This window comes from Thalassophryne amazonica, chromosome 9 (genome assembly GCF_902500255.1).
Source record: "Thalassophryne amazonica chromosome 9, fThaAma1.1, whole genome shotgun sequence".
NCBI lineage: Eukaryota > Metazoa > Chordata > Actinopteri > Batrachoidiformes > Batrachoididae > Thalassophryne > Thalassophryne amazonica.
The window spans coordinates 14,224,711-14,244,840 of record NC_047111.1 but is presented as its reverse complement, the minus strand read 5'-3'; the positions used below and the strand labels follow the sequence as shown (position 1 = coordinate 14,244,840).

Here is a 20,130-nt window from a genome sequence, read left to right as displayed (position 1 = left end):
ACTGCTGGCCCACTACCACCAGAGGGCGCCCTGCTTGGAGTGCAGGGCTCCAAGCACGAGAGGGCGCCAGACCCAGAGGAAGTGACAGCTGTCACTCATTACTCCAGCTGTCACTCATCTACACCACCATATAAGCCGGACAGCAACTCCACCTCCCCGCCGAGAAATCGACTACCAGTACTAAGGTAATTTCTCTGCTGAATTTAAACTGTGACTTACGTCTGATCTGTTTGCAGCCGTTGTCCTGTGGTGCCCTTTCAACTGGGTTGGCGGTCAGTGAGAGAAGCGACGTCTTCGCCTCTCACTCCATCCAGATAAGTGGTTCCAGGAGCTGCTAGTGTGTTCCTAGGTTGGAGGTGGAGGTGCTTCCTCCCAACTGTGTTTGGACTGTTAATTACTGAGTGTGCGGACTCACACTCACACATCATCTTTCTGTTTTCTGCCAGCAGTACCAGGGTCGACAGCCGAAGACAGAGGCCACCTGGGGACTCGGGACTTGGCGGCTCCGGTGTTCTTCAGGCCGTTGGTGGTGGAGGCCGTGTGGGACGCGGCTTCTCTCTCGTCGGGCGTCTTCTATCTTCGAGCCTGCCCACACGTCACCTGGTGTTTATTGACTGTGAATATTAAGACACGTTTCGTTGTGTAATATCACAACATTAAATTGTTACCTTTTGGCTTACTCATTGTCCGATCATTTGCCCCCCCTGTTGTGGGTCCGTGCTACGACACCTTCCCAACACTAGGAACGCAACCATACGCAATCAAACACCAACCTAAACAGGGACTACATCAAATCTGCGCAATTTTCCAGCATACTCCATATGCATTTTAGCACAACTGTACGCAAGCCCGTGTGAAAGGGGCTGAACATAACACACAGAGATAAATAACTAAAAAGACAATAACTGGAGACAACGGGTGAGTAGGAAAATAATAAACAAAATCCAACGAACACTGCAGATGAAGTGAAATAAACACAGAAATAAAAGACAACCTCGGACAAAAACATAACGAAAACAAAGAATGAAACATCCAAGATAACAAACACAAGACAATCACTACGAAACCATGAACAAAACCAAAACCAGAATGCAACAGATCAAAAACGAGGAACTCAGAATAAATCAAAGTACACACATAATGCAGGTAGAACACCGGGGCAACAAACCAGGAACTGACACAGACACAAACACAGATGATCCAAACATCTCACAAACACAAGACATGCAAGTGGGGCACATCTCAGACAGAGAACCAGACAGACAGACAACAGATAAGACCGGGGCTGACATGGATGATAGACCACAGTCTGATCACACGGACACCGGGAAGAGACCACGGAGGACCCACATGCACACATCCGACTCCCAAGAAGTATTTACTGAAAATAAAGTGTGAAGGACCTAAATGAGATAGTGAGGACTTTCCAGGCACGTAAGACCCAAATAAAGAAAAATGCTTAAAATGATGGGGGATTAATAAGGGCCATAGTTGGGGAGTCTGGGGGCCCAAGCTGAAAGCTTTTAACCATGCTAATGCTCCCCAGAAGCATTTACTGAAAAGCAGTGCTGAAGAGCTTCGCTCGTTCATGTCCACAGCATATACATATTAATAATAATAATAACTTCAGCTATTCATGTATTGCTTTCCTAGGAATCAAAGAACAATACAAAAGAAACTCCAATAATAAAATACACTACAACAGTGCACAAAAATTCCAAGATAAAGAGCTGAGTACAAAAAAAAAAAAGACTTGTTTTGATTGAGTGTTTCCAACACTGTGGATCAGCAGTCCATGTCCATACTGGCTGTTTTCTGTTCAAAGTGCATCAATAAACCTCCAATATGTTGTCCATCACAAGTTTATTTGCTCATAGTTATTATTTTTGGAAACTGAATGCAACCCCCGAGGAAATGCGTTAAAATGTGTGTTCAACATAAAGAAAAAAGAACGCCGGTCCATGAAAAATACCACAAAGTCACATCACAATTCTGATTCTCATTAAGATATTCCTGGTATTTTATATTCTGTGATTTTCACTCCATATTTACTAAAAATGCTTGATTTTTGGAGGAAATATTTTAAATTCTGAATAATTTTGAGAAGGATTTGTGGATTTCTGAAGAATGTATTCCATAAATGATGGGGTTGAGGCTACCCTGGATCAGATGGAACAGAATGGCAAAGACCTTCCTGTAAGAAGAGAACTGTGGGAAGCAATGCAGAATAATGGTTGTAAATCCACAAACTATCATGATCAAATAGACGGTGAGATGAGTGCTGCAGCTCTTGAAGGCTTTCTTGTCCAGAGATTTGTTCTTACTGGTCAGACAGACGACTGTAATCTTAGTGTACGTGAGAATGATGCTGCTTATAGAAGATGTAAATAAGACCACAGTGAAGGTGAGTCCATAGACATTATTGATTAAGACGCTGTCACAGGATAGTTTGAACAGTGAGGCGTTGTCACAGTAAAGATTTGTTATCAGAGTCCTGCATCTGTTGAGTCGGACGGACAGACCGATCAGAATCCCGACCAGAACAAAACCCACTCCCCAGGCAAAGAGCGACAGCTTCCAGACCATCTTACTGGTCATGATGGTGGTGTAGTGAAGAGGATTACAGATGGCCACGTATCTGTCAAAAGCCATAATCATGAGCACAGTGGGCCTCATGTATCAACGTGCGTACGGCGATATTTGAGCGTATATGGGGTGTACGCCAAAACGGCTGCGCTACTTGGCATTTATCAATGTGGTTGTTGGCCTACGCTGCGCTGAAAATATACACCAGGTCGAGAGGTGGCGTAAATTATACGCCAAAATGAACCAGCGCTGGAATCCACATAAAAATGAAAATGATCGGCCTGATAAACAGTGCCATCATACAAATCAATGCATATGTTACATAAATAACACTTTCCTGATTATACTACATAATAATTAATACAAATCCCGCTTTTGCGGGATTGCTGGTCTATCGAGCACGATCCGTGGCCAGAGCGCTGACTGCAAAGAAAGCACTGCACGCCTTTTTCTCCACAACCTGGAGCCACAGCAGCGCTGAGCTTAACTTTATGTGGTGTGATCGTGTTAGACTATGGAATTGATAATAACAACTGTAGTGTTCTCATTCCCTTCGCCCGTGCTGCAATCAGGTTGCGTCGTCTCCATTCGTTTGTTACAATAAAATAAATAAATGAAATACATTTTAAAAATAAAGAAATCTGACAAATTAGGTGTGTCTTATTAATTGAGCGAGCAAATATCCACATGTCAAGAATTACTGACATGTGAAAAGAGAATACAGTGGTCCCTCGCTATAACGCGGTTCACATTTCGCGGCCTCGCAGTTTTGCGGAGTTTTTAGTCCAATTTTGCATGCCTTTTTTTTTTTTTTTTCTTACAGTGTTCTGTGTTCTGCGTGTCTGTTTATAAGAATCTTCTCGCCCAGAAGAAAAAAGAGCGCCAACAACTACTCATAACTGTGTTTGTCACACGGAAACAGACACCTGCTGCAGCCAGGTGTGAGTGGAAAAAGGCGCGGCGCCACGATGAAGAGGCGCGATCTGTGAAATACTGGTCAGTCACTATTAATAATTTCTTATGTGTCCAACCTCGTACGTTGATCGTTAAAATTAAATTCGTTAGTTCTAAAAGCCATCATAATTATTTATAGGAAAACGTTCTATTTTTATTTCTCAAACAAATGTTTGGGCCTGAAAACAGTTTGGTCTTATTTTTCTACTAAGGTTTGAACTTTGAGAGTGTTTATGTTGTGTGTTGGGGGGTGTGGCTGGACATTTTGGTGTTCTTTTCTTTTCTTTGCTCTCCAGGTGGCATGAAAACTGATTTGTCTGTGGAGAAGGTGCTGGCTGAAGAGTCCTTCACCCTCATCAACATCATGTGCAGCACCTGTGAATGGTGCTCACGTGCAGCCTTAAAGACTTTCAGCTGAAGCAGATAATTGAATGGCGTTCTGCATTTAAGTCATGTGTGATTCAAGCAGAACTGCCGGGAACTCGACCTTGTGATGTTCGTTTGTGAGACGCTGAGGACCGCGCCTGGGTTTGACACATCGAGCCCGTGAAGGAGGAAGGGTGAGGGACACATGCTGTCAGCACACATCAGAGGTGATTAAGTGTTTGACTAATTGTTGATAGTAACTTGGTATTTTGTTACGCAGTATCTTTGAATTGTGATGAGAATTGTGCAGCTTGCTTCTCACTGCTGTGACGTGCGGACAAGTGATCCTCCACCTGTTGTGAGAAGCTGCTCATTTGCATAAAGCTCAAAATACAGACCTGAATGTGTTGCTGATAGTGTGTGTCTTTTGAAGGATATTAGTTGTAACTGCTGACTTACCTCACCTCTTCTATCCTTCGCAGAGAGTCGGTTTGTCGTGTCCACCTGGGGGGTGGTTGGCGGTGATAGTGGGTCCAGGAGCGCTGGGCTTCGATCCTTTTTGGCGCTGGAGAGCGTGCCAGCCTTCACTCCACCAGAAGGATGCTATTTCAGTTTTTACACTTTATTATGCACCAGCGGGTGAAATAAATAAATTGTTTTTGTTATTGGAACCGCTTTCTGGTTATTTTTAGCGCTGGGTTCCGTCTGACGCAGGTCCGTTCCTCAACCCGCGTCGACACATAACAGTAGTTCCCGGCCATTCCATAATGGACCCAGCGGCAGAGGCGGTTCCTTTTGCCGAAAAAATTCAAGAACACTTGGAGAAAATATGGGAGCAATTACAGCATCTCGCAAACCAAATTAAACAAACAGTGTTAGGTTTAAAACCACCTAAACATCATAAAACTGTAACAGAGAAAGACACAACAGTCAAATAAGAGTCAGAGAGTAGAATTCAATTGTAAATGCTCGCGAGGAGTGCAGCACAGAGACAAACTCTTCTAACAATCTCCAAACTGCACTGAACTCTGGCTACACTCTCGCTCTTTTTATTCAGGATGTCATACAGGTGCGGTTGTCAGCATACGTGGCATAAACAGTTGAGCAATCATAAACAGGTCTTGCAACTACAGTTGAGCAAGTCTTAGCAACTTCTGGTTTCTGCGATCTCAGGCTGCTGGTTTGGGGAAGGTGCGGTCAGGACTTCTCTCCTGGGCTCCGTTCTTCAGGTGTTATCTTCAGTCAGCACATGTCGGTTAACCTTTTGTTCTTTCCTGTGGTTGAAACCACATGCGTGCAGTAGAAACATCATTTGGCAACACAGCTAGTAACACAATTTGCAATACAGCATACTTTCTTTTGGAATCATATTCAATCTTTCCATTACAACTCTCTTTTGCACAAAAGCAATTCATATGATCATATACAAACATTTTCATTCCTTATTATTTATTTTATATTTTATTATATTTTTAATGGTTTGATAAGTTGTTTTGGACATCAACTCTTCTGACCTCGCTTTGCGACATCACATAAGTTCCTTTTTCTCTCTAACTGCAAGGATAAAAACAACTCATGTAATCATTCATTTGTAACATACTTTATCAAGAGGTCATCAAGAAGTCAGCAACAGACTTCTAACAGATACAATGAGTTTATTTCCATTACTAAAGTATTAATAAAAGAATGTATAATATAAGGAATATAGACTAGAAGAATGTATAATAAAAGAATGTGTGATAACTGACATATCCATATATACATAAATCCAACATTTCCCCCCTGTTTATCATGCATTCTTACGGTATAGAACATTCACCCATGAACAAAATTTATTCCAACAACCACTTCTTTTCAGATTTTCAGTTGTGGGATCATCCAACAGTGGTAAGGGTGCATTTACACTCGGGAGGCTTGGAGGTCATTGTCGTCATCAGGTTCACCGTAGTCACCTGGGTCTGGGAACAGGTCGGGCAAGTGCACGCTGTCATCAAAGTCATCATGACCGCAGCCTTCTTTATCATCTGTGTCAGGGTTGTCTCCTAAGAGGGGGTACATCTGAGCATTGTCTTTTCCTGCTGGTGAGATAGCAGTGGTGATCATTCTAGTGATTAGAGATCATAGACAGGGTATACAACAACATCCACACAAGGTCAAAATAGCAGCAAAGACAGCAATAGAGATGAGTGCAGATGAGACTAACGTGCGATATCTCCCAAACATATCCAACCACGAGTCCCAAAACGCAGTGTTAACTCCGCTGTGCTCCTTCATTTTATGATTCAGGGTGCGCAGACCCTCGATAGCCAGGGTCAGGCTGCCATTAGCCGCTGTATTGTTTGGAATGAACGTGCAACACTGCTCTCCAAACATGGCGCAAACCCCACCCTTTTCAGCCAACAGCATGTCAAGGGCTATGCGGTTCTGGAATGCCATCAAGGATGTGGCGGCTAGTTGGGAGCGCACTGCTCGGAATCCTTCCTCAGTCCAATTGCTTAATCTTTGAACATTGTAATGGATGTAATTGATCCTATCTACATTTTTGTTAACAGTACACCACCAACAAATAGAGGATTCAAAACCAGCTGCGATCTGATCAGCTAATTTATACTCATCTGGAACCCCTCTAGGGACCCCTATGGCGTCAATGTAAGTTGGATCTCCAGCAGTCTTCCATGCGTTTCGCTTAGTGCGGGTCCAATGTTCAGGGACGACTGCTTTGGCATTTAAAGTTAGTTCTTCAACAGTCATGGGCAACACTTATACAGGCAAAAGGAATGATACTAGAGTACAGTGACCCGAGGCATTGTTTGGTAATCTATCAAAAATCCTATTATCTCCACACCACCACCACACATCGCTTCTAGCAATGGGTTTAAAAGGGCTTGGTGGTGTGAGAGTGTGGCTACACCACACGGTCTCATTTAGTTCCCCTAACTTTTGACCAGTACCTGGAAGCTTAACACAGGTAAAATTTCCCTCTGCCACATCTTCAGAGAACAGGGGTTTATTCTTGGCCATGTTGGCCACAGGATAGATGGTATCCCAACTTATGCACCTGTGATTCAAAGGAATGAACGTGTTCACCATAATTTCAAGCAAACAATCGGAGGTCAAAGGGGCTGGTACTACACGCAGTATTGGACGAGGCCCTAAGCACACTACACAGTCTTTTTTGGCAGGTTTTGCTGCCTGCTCTGCCATGAGCAACCAATTGTTTCTTTGTCCACTAATTCCTGTGGTCACCAAAAACCAATCATCGGTTTCAATTTTCCCATTTATGATCTGAATTTTTGTCACAGACGTTTGTGGACCCAATGACAGTCCTACCGCTGTGGGTGTCGTCGGAGAAGAGTCAGTTCGTTTTGTTATGTTAGTACAAATTGAGAAGTCGGTATGTGGGTCAGTGTAAACACCGGGCCTGTACACAAATAATGTTAAATGATAACAAGATGCCTCTGTATATGAGTGTATTCTGGGAGGTTTTTCTAGAAGCGGCTGATCGGTAGTATTGAACGACAGCAGGAGATGGTTATCATGTCGAGTCAGAGTTAGTCTACGCTTCCACTCTTTGGAATGCTGGGTGGTAGGATATGGTGTCCAGTCACTACCAGTATACGTAAAAACTGTTCCCCAATCTTGATCCCAATCAACACTGGAGAGATACCATTCATGCCATTTCCAGTGAGTGCCGGAACTCATTTCTGGAGTAGCCTGTCCTCCCACCCGTATGATTGAAAAAGGTATAACAATTTTTGAAACAAACTGAGTGGCATTGTAACAGACATAAAGATCTCTGGTAATGACTGTATCAGTTGTAGTCGGGGAGCAAGGATTAGTGAACTGTCTGGCCCCAGCAGTCCCAGTACATCCTCCCCTACAAAAAGAGCGTCTCACTCTGTTGCGATTATAATTATCAATTGCAGGGTCATAATCATAATTGTTAACCGTAGGATCATACTCATGGATCACCTGTTCAGTTCTATTTACAGTGTCAATTGTCCAAGTTTCAGCCAATTTCCCCCTTAGGGGTATTTTTTTACACGAGTACCGTTGTGAAATACATGAGTACCATCCCCAATAGATAAGTAACAGGAGTACCACCTGTATACTTCCTGTGATACACATCAGTTTAGGTAAGGCCATCTTGTCAAAGCCGGTGTCAGCCTAAGTTCAGGTCAGTGGCAGTAAAAACTTCACTGGCTTTCGTGTCAACCCTGGATCTTAACACCAGAATCCCACACTATTACCAGACTTTGCTTCACTTCCCTTACTTGATTACCGGGTTTGCCCAGATGACCCTTTTAACATGTGTGAGGTGTACCCAAGTTCCTCTCTCTGCTATTTTAAGAGCTGTTGGGGTTGTCAACAGGACCTGATATGGTCCTTCCCACTTAGGTGAATGCCAACATTTCCTCTTGATGCTCCTGATTAGAACCCAGTCACCCGGTTTCACCAACAGGTCGTCCTGTGGAGAGATGGGGGTTTCTTCGTCAGTGGGTGTTTTCTGTTTCTCGAGCATTTTTCTCATATAATCTGCTAGGTTAGGTTCATCTTCTATGTCCCAGGGACTTTTAAAGTGAGGCAATTTAAATGGTCTTCCAAAAAGGGTCTCAAATGGTGTCAATCCTATAGTACTAGTGATGTTCATGTACAGCTGTACTAGTTCAAGACACTGAGTCCATGGTCTCCCTGTTTCTTCCATTGTCTTTTTGAGTCGGTTTTTTACTGTTCCATTTGTTCTTTCTACTAATCCTGCGCTCTGAGGGTGGTACGCACAGTGTTTTTTTTAGTTCAATGCAAAACATAGTTCCTATGTTTTTAATAACTTCATTTACAAAATGAGCGCCATTATCACTATAGATTCGTTCAGGTATGCCATAGCGGGGTATGATGTTTTTGCATAACGATTTGGCTACAGTCAATGCATCAGGTCGTTTGGTTGGAAAAAGTTCTACCCATTTGGAAAAGGCATCCACAATTACTAAACAATATTCTTTGCCCTCACTTTTACTTAGTTGAATGTAGTCCATATGTATAACCTGAAAAGGATATTGTGGAGTGGGAAATTTTCCTCTTTTAGGTCTCAAATTGCCTTGGGAGTTGTGTTTGGCACACGTGAGACATGCTCTGCAAAAATGTTTAGAGTACGTGTTAAATCCAAAGGTTGTATAGATGGCATTAATCTGGCTCATCATCCCCCCTGTTGAGACATGAGAAATACCATGGCTCAATATGGCAACCCATCTATACAAATTTTTAGGTAAAATGGGTTTCCCCAATGGTCAGCAATAAATGCCATCACGGATAGTAGCTCCGCGTTTAGTCCATAAGTCCTTTTCTACATCTGAACTCTGATGTTGCATATCAGAGAGAACTTGAGAAGATAAACTGTTTTTGTCAACAGGAAGTGTGACGTCCTGTACTGGGTCAACATGGAGTACACTAAGCTCTCCTGCTGCAGCAGCCTTTGCAGAAATATCTGCATAATGATTTCCTTGAGATACAGAGTCAGATTTCCCTGTGTGAGCTGCACAGTCCGGTCTGGATTTTGCTACAGTCTGAGTCGAATCTAGACAGTCATGTGGTTCCCCGTCATCAGGAAGTGGAATCAAAGTTGCAGGATTCAGTGTGGTGCATCGTTCGATTGTGACATGCGGTTGGGACAGCAGCGTGGCCATGCAAGACAGATGGCGTGCCGGTGATAAAAAGGTCATGTTGGTTTGTAGCAGCAATGCCGACACTGCGTGTGGCACTTTGAGGATTAGTGGGTGGAAGAGGACTACGCCAGCACTGCATTCCACAGCCATTGATGCTGCCACAACAGCACGTACACAATGGGGGAGGGCGCAAGCCACACTATCCAATTTGGCAGAGTAGTACGCAACTGGGCGGAGTTTGGTTCCATGTTGCTGTGTGAGTACGGAAGTCATAAAGTGGCCCTTACAGTCAATCATTTGTACAAAAGTTTTGTTATAATTTGGAAGTGCCAAAGCAGCTGCAGAGGTTAATGCTTGTTTTATTTTTGAAAATGCGTCTTCTGCTTCAGAGGTCCATTTAACAGTTGTGTTCATTGAAATGTCTTCAGTGTACATTAATCTGTTTAAAGGGTGCACAATTTGTGCATAGTCAGGCACCCAACTTCTGCAATAGTTTGTCAGGCCCAAAAAGGACATCACTTGTCGTTTAGTCAGTGGTTTGGGGGCCTGTAGAATGGCTGTTTTCCTGTCTGCTACGATTGTTCGTCCTTCACAACTCAAATTGTGACCCAAATACTTTACTTCATTTTTCCACAACTGCAATTTATTCTTACTGACTTTGTGACCTTCTTTCGCCAGGTGGAATAATAGAGCAAGAGTGTCTTCTACACATGTTGTTTTATCGGGTGAGACCAGCAAAATATCATCAACATACAGGAGAATTTGACTGTTTCCTGGTGGAACAAAGGATGCCATGCTGGCAGACATTACTTGCGAATAAATTGTGGGACTTTCACAATAGCCCTGCGGTAGGCGAGTAAACGTGTATCGCTTTCCCGCAAAGGTGAAAGCAACCAGAACTGACTATCCTTGTCTACAGGAACGGAGAAAAAGGCATTGCTGATGTCCACAACTGTGAAGAACGTAGCATAAGGTCGAAGAGAATTCAGCAATGTATGTGGGTCAGGTACACAAGGTGCCCTCTGGACTACAGCATTATTAACAGCCTGTAAGTCCTGGACCATTCTCCAACCAGTGGAAGGAGCTGCCTTTTTCACCGGAAAAATTGGAGTGTTGCATGGTGAATCAGGACACTCCACAATGACCTTTGCTTGAATAAGATCTGCTATGACGGGTTTGATGCCTTCCAATGCATCGGTTTTAATGGATATTGTCTGATACAAGGTCTGTATTCAGTCTTTGGCCTGATGACTACAGGTAGTGCTCCCTTGACTAGTCCAACATCAGTTGGCCCTGAAGACCACAAATGTGGCGGTACTTCCGTAAGGAGTGACTGCTCTTCTTGAGTTAGTACAAAATTTCATGCATCAGAGCTATCATCAGTATGAACTCCAACAGGAGTGTCGATTGGAAGATAAATTTGAGTCCTAGTCAACCCTGTCTGAGGGCTTTCCCAAATATCCCTAGTTTTCCTCACCCAATTGGTGGTTTTTTGTCCCATGTCCACTAGTGCTGATAAGCAATGCCAAGGGACAACAGAATCTTTGAACAGGGAAACGTGTGGTGGCCCGCTTTGTTTGTACAAATGCATCACAGCGTCCGATAACTGTTCCACTCCGCACGCCGCGTTGGAGATCCCATCACTGTAGATATAGGTCACCAACGGTCGTGGAGTAGGAAGAGTGCGTAAGGTGGTTTCATATTGCAAGTCGGGACCTGGCGTATTTTTGTACCACATAGTTATGTGGAGTTGTTCTGCTGACATTTCGTCCTGGACCTGTGTTAGGGTGTCCCTTCCCCAATTTAGGAGTAAAGAAGCAAAGTTTTGCGGTTCAACATTTGGAATATCCAATGTGTAATAAAACTTATCAGTTGCATCAGTGGTCAGGACATTAAGATCTGTAGGTTGTAAATCATTTTTTCGCTTCACAATCATATTATTCCCCTGAGGCACCAGTGCTAGTCTCAGTTGACAAAGTCCATCTCTGCCCAACAGATTAACTGGACATTCAGGCATCAGTAAAATAGGCATGTAACATGATTGTCCCTCAGGGTCCCGCAGCCATATTGGGTCAGACAGTGGGACTGGTGTAATTTTCCCATTTGCTGATCGAACCCAATATATTTCGCTTCCGCGATGGACACCAGGAATCTTCACATTACAGGTTGTCTTACAGGCACCTGAATCGCACAAGAAGGACACAGAGTGTCCATTCACCAAAAGCGTTATTTCTGGTCGGACACTTTCAACTGACATGAGTTCCTGCAGATCAAGATCAACAGGCATGTCTGGACCTAATTTTGGTGATTGGTCGGTTAGTCATTTACTCTGATGTGTGTTTTGTCCTCTGCGAGGACAGTCCCGAGAGATGTGTCCTTCCTCATTACAGATCCAACACTGTCGCGGCCCTGTTGGTGGTGGAAAGTCCTGTCTCTTCTGATTTCCCCTGTCATTGAATCTGTCGCTATTTTGACTCCAACGTGGAGGTCCACCTCTCTGTTCTATGTGTCGGCGTCCTTCCTGAAATCTTCCCTTGAAATTCCCTCGGCCTTGTTGACCACGATCCGGGTATCCTCTTTGATAATAGAGGTCCTCGTTTGGATCATCGGTCAGGTCAGCCAGGAAAACAGCAGGTGTTTTCCCTGTATTTTTCTTCTGACTTTGGACCTTATCAGCATGCATAGCATGGTCAACATAGTTATCTAACGTGGATGTGGGAAAATTTATCATGTGTTTTTCAATCCAATGTTTAACTCCCTGTTTGCTGTTTTGATGGAGGGCGTTTTTGAGTTGTTGTTCGTATACTCCTTCTTCCTGCTCTGGTACTAGACCACTGTTTGCACGGAAAACCTTTTCCATTCTTAACTTGTAATCTTCAAAAGGTTCATCGTCTTTTTGTTTAGTACGATTAATATCAGCATAATTAGCTTGTTTTTTGAATTTTTCTTTGATTCGTTTTTGTAACGCTGTCACTCGCTGGGTCAGTATGTCGCTATTATGTGGTAAAGCTGTGCCGTCGCCACTTGCAGGTGACCAATCTCCTTTTACAACCCCCCAGTATTTCTTTAAAGCTCCCATATAAACCTGCTGGACCTCCGTGCCATCTAAATTATATGAACCACGGAGGTTTTCTAAATCTCGACAGCACTGTTCAACATCTTCCTGAGGATCCGCCACCCCTGTTAATGCGGACTTTATGTCGTCCATTGTCCAAGTGCGGTAGACCAAAAGTGTAGGTCTTTGATCCACCGCCACATTTGGATTAGCTACTTGTATCATGGGGTACTGTTCTGTACCATCAAGTGAGTATACGGGTGGTGATTTTGAGCCCTTTAGTTTAACCCAATCCCACCCTGATGCTTCAGGTGCACTGGGAGGGGACAGAATTTCTCGTGATCGTGTCAAGGACCTTGTAACTGGTCTCTGGGGCGGCGGTGAGTGATATGCTGGTGGTTTGTCATCCGTTTGTTGCTCCAGGTCTGGATACAGACTTGGTTTTGTAGAATCAGTCATTTTTTCAGTTTGTTTTGATTCTGATTTGGTGTCATTTATCTGTTCCTTTTCTCCGCGTCTTTCTTCAACATACACTTGCACTCTTATGGGTGGACAGGTGGTTTCATCGTCCTCCTTTTTGTGCAAGAAAATTTCTGAATTTCGTCCTTCAGTCTTGTTTTGTTTTTCCCTGTCTTTCTCCCTACTCTTCCTCTCACCTTCTCGTCTTTGATCTGCAGCTTCCTCCCATGCAATAATTTTGTTCCATCCCTCCTTCATCATTTTCCACTCATCATTTTTGTTTTTCTTTTTAATAGATTCTCTTAATTTTGACAATGATGGTCTGTTTATTTGGCCGTCGAATCCATGTTTTGTAATCCATGTGTCTAAATATGAGACATGTGTAGGATCTTTTTGTTCCATAAATTTCCAATCTTTGTTACCTAGACGGTCCCGCGGATCCTGCCTTTGTGTCTTACTGTTTGACTTCCCCATTTTTACGTTATTTTTATCTTTTTTTTTTTTGTTTTTATAAAGATAAAATTTAGACCAGTGGGGTTTCAACACCTACAGTGTTCTAAACACTGGTTATGTGCTTTTTACGGGACAGCAAATTTAATTTTCCACCAGTCAGTGAGTTCCCTTTCTCCTCCCCGAAGGAAGCGGGAAATCCTTGCCTCTGCCTCTGACCAGTGGTCGCTGTTTACTTTCCCGTAATTTTATATAGAGGAGGATCTAATGACCCATCACTCTCATTCAGTCACCTTTATTACACTGTCACACTTTTTCACCGGTATTAATTTAGACGCCAGAGGAGCCCGTGCCTCCTAATACAGAGTTTAACTAGTTTGATACTAGAGGATTCTGTTCATCCTTACGGGGTTTAACTGCGTTTAACATTACCTGACATTGTCTAGAATTCTCAGGGTTTTAACATGACTTCCTGTCACTATTCACTGTCCTGTCCGTTTATGTGACTACCTGTCACGACACATACTTATAGTTTTTTTTTTTCAATTAAAATTCTACTCACTCAACCGCTGTCTTCCCCTCACGGATTAGTCTTCAACCTTCCGGATCCCAGCCGGCGGACCGAGCCAGTCCCGTCAAAGGGTCTCAGTACCTTGGCCAAGGATTTTCCTGGTGTCAGTCTCGTCCGCTGGAACCCTTCAGGTATGTTGACCTCCGGCTCGAAGGACCAAAGTAATGTTAGGTTTAAAACCACCTAAACATCATAAAACTGTAACAGAGAAAGACACAACAGTCAAATAAGAGTCAGAGAGTAGAATTCAATTGTAAATGCTCGCGAGGAGTGCAGCACAGAGACAAACTCTTCTAACAATCTCCAAACTGCACTGAACTCTGGCTACACTCTCGCTCTTTTTATTCAGGATGTCATACAGGTGCGGTTGTCAGCATACGTGGCATAAACAGTTGAGCAATCATAAACAGGTCTTGCAACTACAGTTGAGCAAGTCTTAGCAACTTCTGGTTTCTGCGATCTCAGGCTGCTGGTTTGGGGAAGGTGCGGTCAGGACTTCTCTCCTGGGCTCCGTTCTTCAGGTGTTATCTTCAGTCAGCACATGTCGGTTAACCTTTTGTTCTTTCCTGTGGTTGAAACCACATGCGTGCAGTAGAAACATCATTTGGCAACACAGCTAGTAACACAATTTGCAATACAGCATACTTTCTTTTGGAATCATATTCAATCTTTCCATTACAACTCTCTTTTGCACAAAAGCAATTCATATGATCATATACAAACATTTTCATTCCTTATTATTTATTTTATATTTTATTATATTTTTAATGGTTTGATAAGTTGTTTTGGACATCAACTCTTCTGACCTCGCTTTGCGACATCACATAAGTTCCTTTTTCTCTCTAACTGCAAGGATAAAAACAACTCATGTAATCATTCATTTGTAACATACTTTATCAAGAGGTCATCAAGAAGTCAGCAACAGACTTCTAACAGATACAATGAGTTTATTTCCATTACTAAAGTATTAATAAAAGAATGTATAATATAAGGAATATAGACTAGAAGAATGTATAATAAAAGAATGTGTGATAACTGACATATCCATATATACATAAATCCAACAACAGACGCCCCTGTTACGGAGCTTGCAGCGCAAGCCGTTCCGCTTCCTGCTGCCCCAGCTGCGGCACCATCGATACCGGTGCAGATAACTCCGTCACCCAGAGATTCGGCGTCCGAACCGATTATTTGTCATCCGGAGCCTTATGCAGGAGACGTCGAAGCCTGTGCTTCGTTTTTGATGCAATGTTCTCTGGTTTTTGCTCAGCGACCGGCTTCCTTCTCTTCTGATGGGAGCCGTGTTTCATATGTGACTAATTTGCTCCGAGGTGACGCCTTAGCTTGGGTCACAGCGTTGTGGAGTAACAACTCGCGGAGTATTCCGTGGACTTCCAGATTTTTTCTGCTCAGTCAGGTTGGAACGCCGCAGCTTTACGAGGAGTGTTTGTAGATGGGTTAAATGAGTCATTAAAAGATGAGCTGGCAGTCCGTGACGAGCCAAACGATTTAGATGAGCTAATATTGTTGGTGATTCGTCTAGATGATCGGATGAAGGAGCGTGGACGCGAGAGAGGGCGGCCATCAGAGCGGGTTTTTTCGTCTCGGGGCTTTCCCCGACACAGATCTGGGCCGCCTCTTCTTCGCCCCACTGAGGCTCCTCCGATGGGACCTCTGGCTCCTCTTGCTGACGAGCCCATGCAGCTCGGACGAGCGGAGGTCACTGTATTGCCCTGACATATAAGCGTCAAGAAAAATAATGGTGAAGTATCTCCAGGTGTTCTGGGACAGGCAAAATAACACACACACACAAAAAAAATCTTGTATGAGTTAATGTTTTGTTTTTTTTAAATAGGGGTTATAATTTGTTTTGGGAGTCAGAGGCGTGTCTGGTGGAGTGAATGTTAGGCGGTTAGAAGCCTGTCTGGGCTCACTTGATTGTTGTTTTTTATGTGTTTTTAGGTATTTTCTGTTTGGGTTGTTGGGTCGTTTTATTTTGTTGTTTTTTATTTCCCTACATCCCTAACCCCAACCTCACTTGCCCCAAGACCGTTCGTCTTGTGGGTCGTGGGGTGGTGCAGGTTGGTCACGCTGAGCATTCTCAGAAGACCTCTGCACCGGGGGGGGGGGGGGGGGTGTTAGGGGCGTTTTTCTTGATTTGGTTAGGGCCCGGTTCCACTCCAGCCTCGGTGAGCCTTTGTACCGTTCGTCATTGGTGTTGCCGGGGTGTGGTGCAGCGGGAACATACCTCAGTTGGAGGGGTGGGCCGATCTGTTGCCGTTCGCCATTTCGGTAGTTCCACCCCTCCCGAGAGGCTGGGGTATGGTCGAGTTGGGGCACCGGACGTATTTCCGGTTTTCCGCTGCGCCTTGGGGTTGGGGCTGGGTTAGTTTTTTTCCTGTTCCCTTCCCCGGCTTAATGTTTTGAGCTGTTCGCCAAAATTGAGCCGCCGAGGGGCTCTGGGAGGGACCTGGGGTCTTTCGGGGTGCCGGGGAAGGTGACAGGGTTTACGGTTGTTTTATTTTGCCCCCAGGGTTGTTTTTGGTAGTCCTCCGGGGGTTGGATTTTGATTTTGTTTTGTTTCCTTCCGGGTTCCACCTCCAGGGTTGATGGGACGGTCCTCTGGGGGGGAATTGGCTTGGGGCCGACTAGCCAAGTGTGGCCGGGTCTGGGGTTCCGGGGTTGTGGGGAGGGTACCTCCTGGGGTTGATGGTACGGTCCTCTGGGGGGCACCGTTTGCTCCATGTACACCTGGGGACCTTTGTGGGATTCTGGTTCTGGCTGTTCCTCCTGGAACTGGCGGTAAAGGCCTTCTGGGGGGGGTTGGGCTCTGCAGGTCGTTCTGGGGGGGTTGTTTGTTATTTTTCTTTTATGCATTTATGTTTGTATTGTGTTTGTGGGGCTGTGTTGGGTTTTTGCGTTTGGGTGTTTTTCTTTTCTTCCCGGGGTTGGATGGGACGGTCCCCTGGGGAGGTTTTGGGTGGGTTTTGTGTTTTTTCTTGTGTGTTGGATTGTACTGGGGACTGTTTTGGGGTTTTTGTTGATGCCAGCCGGCCTTCCAGCTGCGGTGCCCTGTCCTGCTGTCTGTGGTGGACCTTGGGAGCGTTGTGCTGTCTGCTTCCTGACGAGGACCCCGGAGGGAGGTGCTGTTCTCGGGCCTGGTCTGTTCGGTTGCCGGGAGGCTTCCCGTTGATGGGGGGGTACGGCTGGACATTTTGGTGTTCTTTTCTTTTCTTTGCTCTCCAGGTGGCATGAAAACTGATTTGTCTGTGGAGAAGGTGCTGGCTGAACACTTGGAGAAAATATGGGAGCAATTACAGCATCTCGCAAACCAAATTAAACAAACAGACGCCCGTGTTACGGAGCTTGCAGCGCAAGCCGTTCCGCTTCCTGCTGCTCCAGCTGTGGCACCATCGATACCGGTGCAGATAACTCCGTCACCCAGAGATTCGGCGTCCGAACCGATTATTTGTCATCCGGAGCCTTATGCAGGAGACGTCGAAGCCTGTGCTTCGTTTTTGATGCAATGTTCTCTGGTTTTTGCTCAGCGACCGGCTTCCTTCTCTTCTGATGGGAGCCGTGTTTCATATGTGACTAATTTGCTCCGAGGTGACGCCTTAGCTTGGGTCACAGCGTTGTGGAGTAACAACTCGCCATTGTTAGGATCCTTTAAGGATTTCTCCCGGGAGTTCCGACTGGTTTTTGACCATCCAGTGAAAATGAATACCGTTGCTCAACGGTTGCTGAATCTCAGGCAGGGGAGGTGGAGTGCGGCGGAGTATTCCGTGGACTTCCAGATTTTTTCTGCTCAGTCAGGTTGGAACGCCGCAGCTTTACGAGGAGTGTTTGTAGATGGGTTAAATGAGTCATTAAAAGATGAGCTGGCAGTCCGTGACGAGCCAAATGATTTAGATGAGCTAATATCGTTGGTGATTCGTCTAGATGATCGGATGAAGGAGCGTGGATGCGAGAGAGGGCGGCCATCAGAGCGGGTTTTTTCGTCTCGGGGCATTCCCCGACACAGATCTGGGCCGCCTCTTCTTCGCCCCACTGAGGCTCCTCCGACGGGACCTCTGGCTCCTCTTGGTGACGAGCCCATGCAGCTCGGACGAGCGGAGGTCACTGTATTGCCCCGACATATAAGCGTCAAGAAAAATAATGGTGACGTATCTCCAGGTGTTCTGGGACAGGCAAAATAACACACACACACACACACACAAAAATCTTGTATGGGTTAATGTTTTGTTTTTTTTAAATAGGGGTTATAATTTTGTAGAAGAATTTTTAGGTCCTTATTTGAACTATGATGAACTATCAAGTGTCCTGATCCGAACTGTATGTCCTCTGGTTGAACTAGCAGGTGTTCAACCCAAAAAAAGGGCTCTATTAGTCATTCAGTCCGTCAGGGGCTTTCCAAGGCCTCTTAGGTGCTTTCCCGCAGGCCACGTGCGAGGGGCCTCGGGCCAGCTGCACCTGTGGCTGAGGCCACGTGCGGGGAGCCTCAGGCCAGCTGCACCTGTGGCTGAAGGTCTTTTAAAAAAATCAGTTGTAAATCCTTCACGTTTTAATGGGAGCGTTTGTCACATTGAAATAATGGCCTAACACCTGCTTAGGGTTCACTAGAGGACGCTTCCAATAGAAAACCATGTCTTGGGAATGAAATAAATAAAAAAGTCGAAGGAGGAGCGATGCCCGCGGGTCTCCAATAAATAGATGAGCGCGGTTGTCACATATTCAGTCTCTCTAGTGGACTCAGTTTGTCTAAGCTCTGTGTCGAAGGCTTGAATAAACTTAAAAACTCTGTGCATTTTATCTTGCTTAAGGCTGAATTATTCTAAAGTGTTGTGTCCTTTTCTAGCATATCACTTGCAATTAGTTTGTGTTATCTAAAAGACGACATCCCGAGAAGACTAAAGACGAACCACGACAGAACTTGGCGAGCCAGCTTCAGGAGGGTCCAGGGGCATTCCGGCAGCCTGGGGCAGTCCAGCTCATCCCTCCAGACCGTAAATAACAGTGATCACGACTAAAAGGTAAGCAGAAACCTTTTATAACTTCTGCACGATCTGGAGGAGTGAGTCGGGATTTCCGCCCAAGTTGACAGGTGATATTTTTAATTGCCTCTTACCCAAAAGAACCTGGACTAAGAAAATTGATAAGAGACTAAAAAAAGATAAGATTGAAAATTATCAGGCCTTGTAGATAAAATGCTCAGAAGGTGTGTGTGTTCCCGGGAAAAAGAATGTCTGTGTGAGTGAAAGGTCAGGAATGTTCATGAACTCTGGTGCGGAAAAGAGTGCATGGAGAACTAACCTGGATGCTTGGGGAATAATTGGTGTTGAAATTCGTTACTAACGTGCCGGCTGATAGCATGTGCTGTAGGGGTTAATTTAGGGGAGTATACTGACAAATAGATACAAGGTAATACAAGGTTATTTAAAGGGTTTAACAGAGACTGAAGTGAAATAAGTGAGAAAAAGAGTTTAACAGAGAATACGTGCAGAGGAAGCACAAGATAAGCGCCTGAGGGGGCGCAGTAGAAATACCGTACGTGATAAAGAGATTTAAAGAGAAAAGTGCAAAGTAGCACAGCTGACAGTAAGTAAAAGAGCTCAATAAAGGACGTCATTTTTTAAGAAAAGAGAAAAACTATAAAAAAAATAAAATAAATAGAGAGTTAGTGCAGAATACATGAGAGTTAATGAAGCAGAAAATAGTGCAGTAAGGCACCAAATACACGCTTGTGGGGCGTGGGAGAAGAATAAGTAATTAAGTACACAGTAATATGAGTTTTTTATAAGAAAAGAAAAAGAGAATATTTTCAGTGCAAAGGCACATTAAGCTCACGAGGAGCTCAGTAAGTGGGAAAAAAGTAGAAGAAAGTGCAGAAAGGCACAGGATACGCACGCGAGGTGCGGTAAGGCGTAGAAGTAAATGAAATATTGTATGCTCAGAGAAGAGCTTGTGAAAAATAATATATATTAAGCACAGGATACGCACGCGAGGCGCGGTAAGGCGTAGAAGTAAAT

At 44.5% G+C, this 20,130-nt stretch overlaps 1 protein-coding gene across 1 annotated transcript in view; it reads right to left on the bottom strand.

Moving 5' to 3' along the window:
* Positions 1 to 2,082: 2,082 nt before the first annotated feature.
* The window catches only part of LOC117516767 (olfactory receptor 52N5-like), a 34,405-nt gene continuing 16,357 nt past the window's right edge, over positions 2,083 to 20,130 (bottom strand). Inside the window, exon 2 of the mRNA XM_034177620.1 lies at positions 2,083 to 2,671. Coding sequence (XP_034033511.1) covers positions 2,083 to 2,671 — 589 coding nt within the window. The remainder of the gene's footprint in view (positions 2,672 to 20,130) is intronic.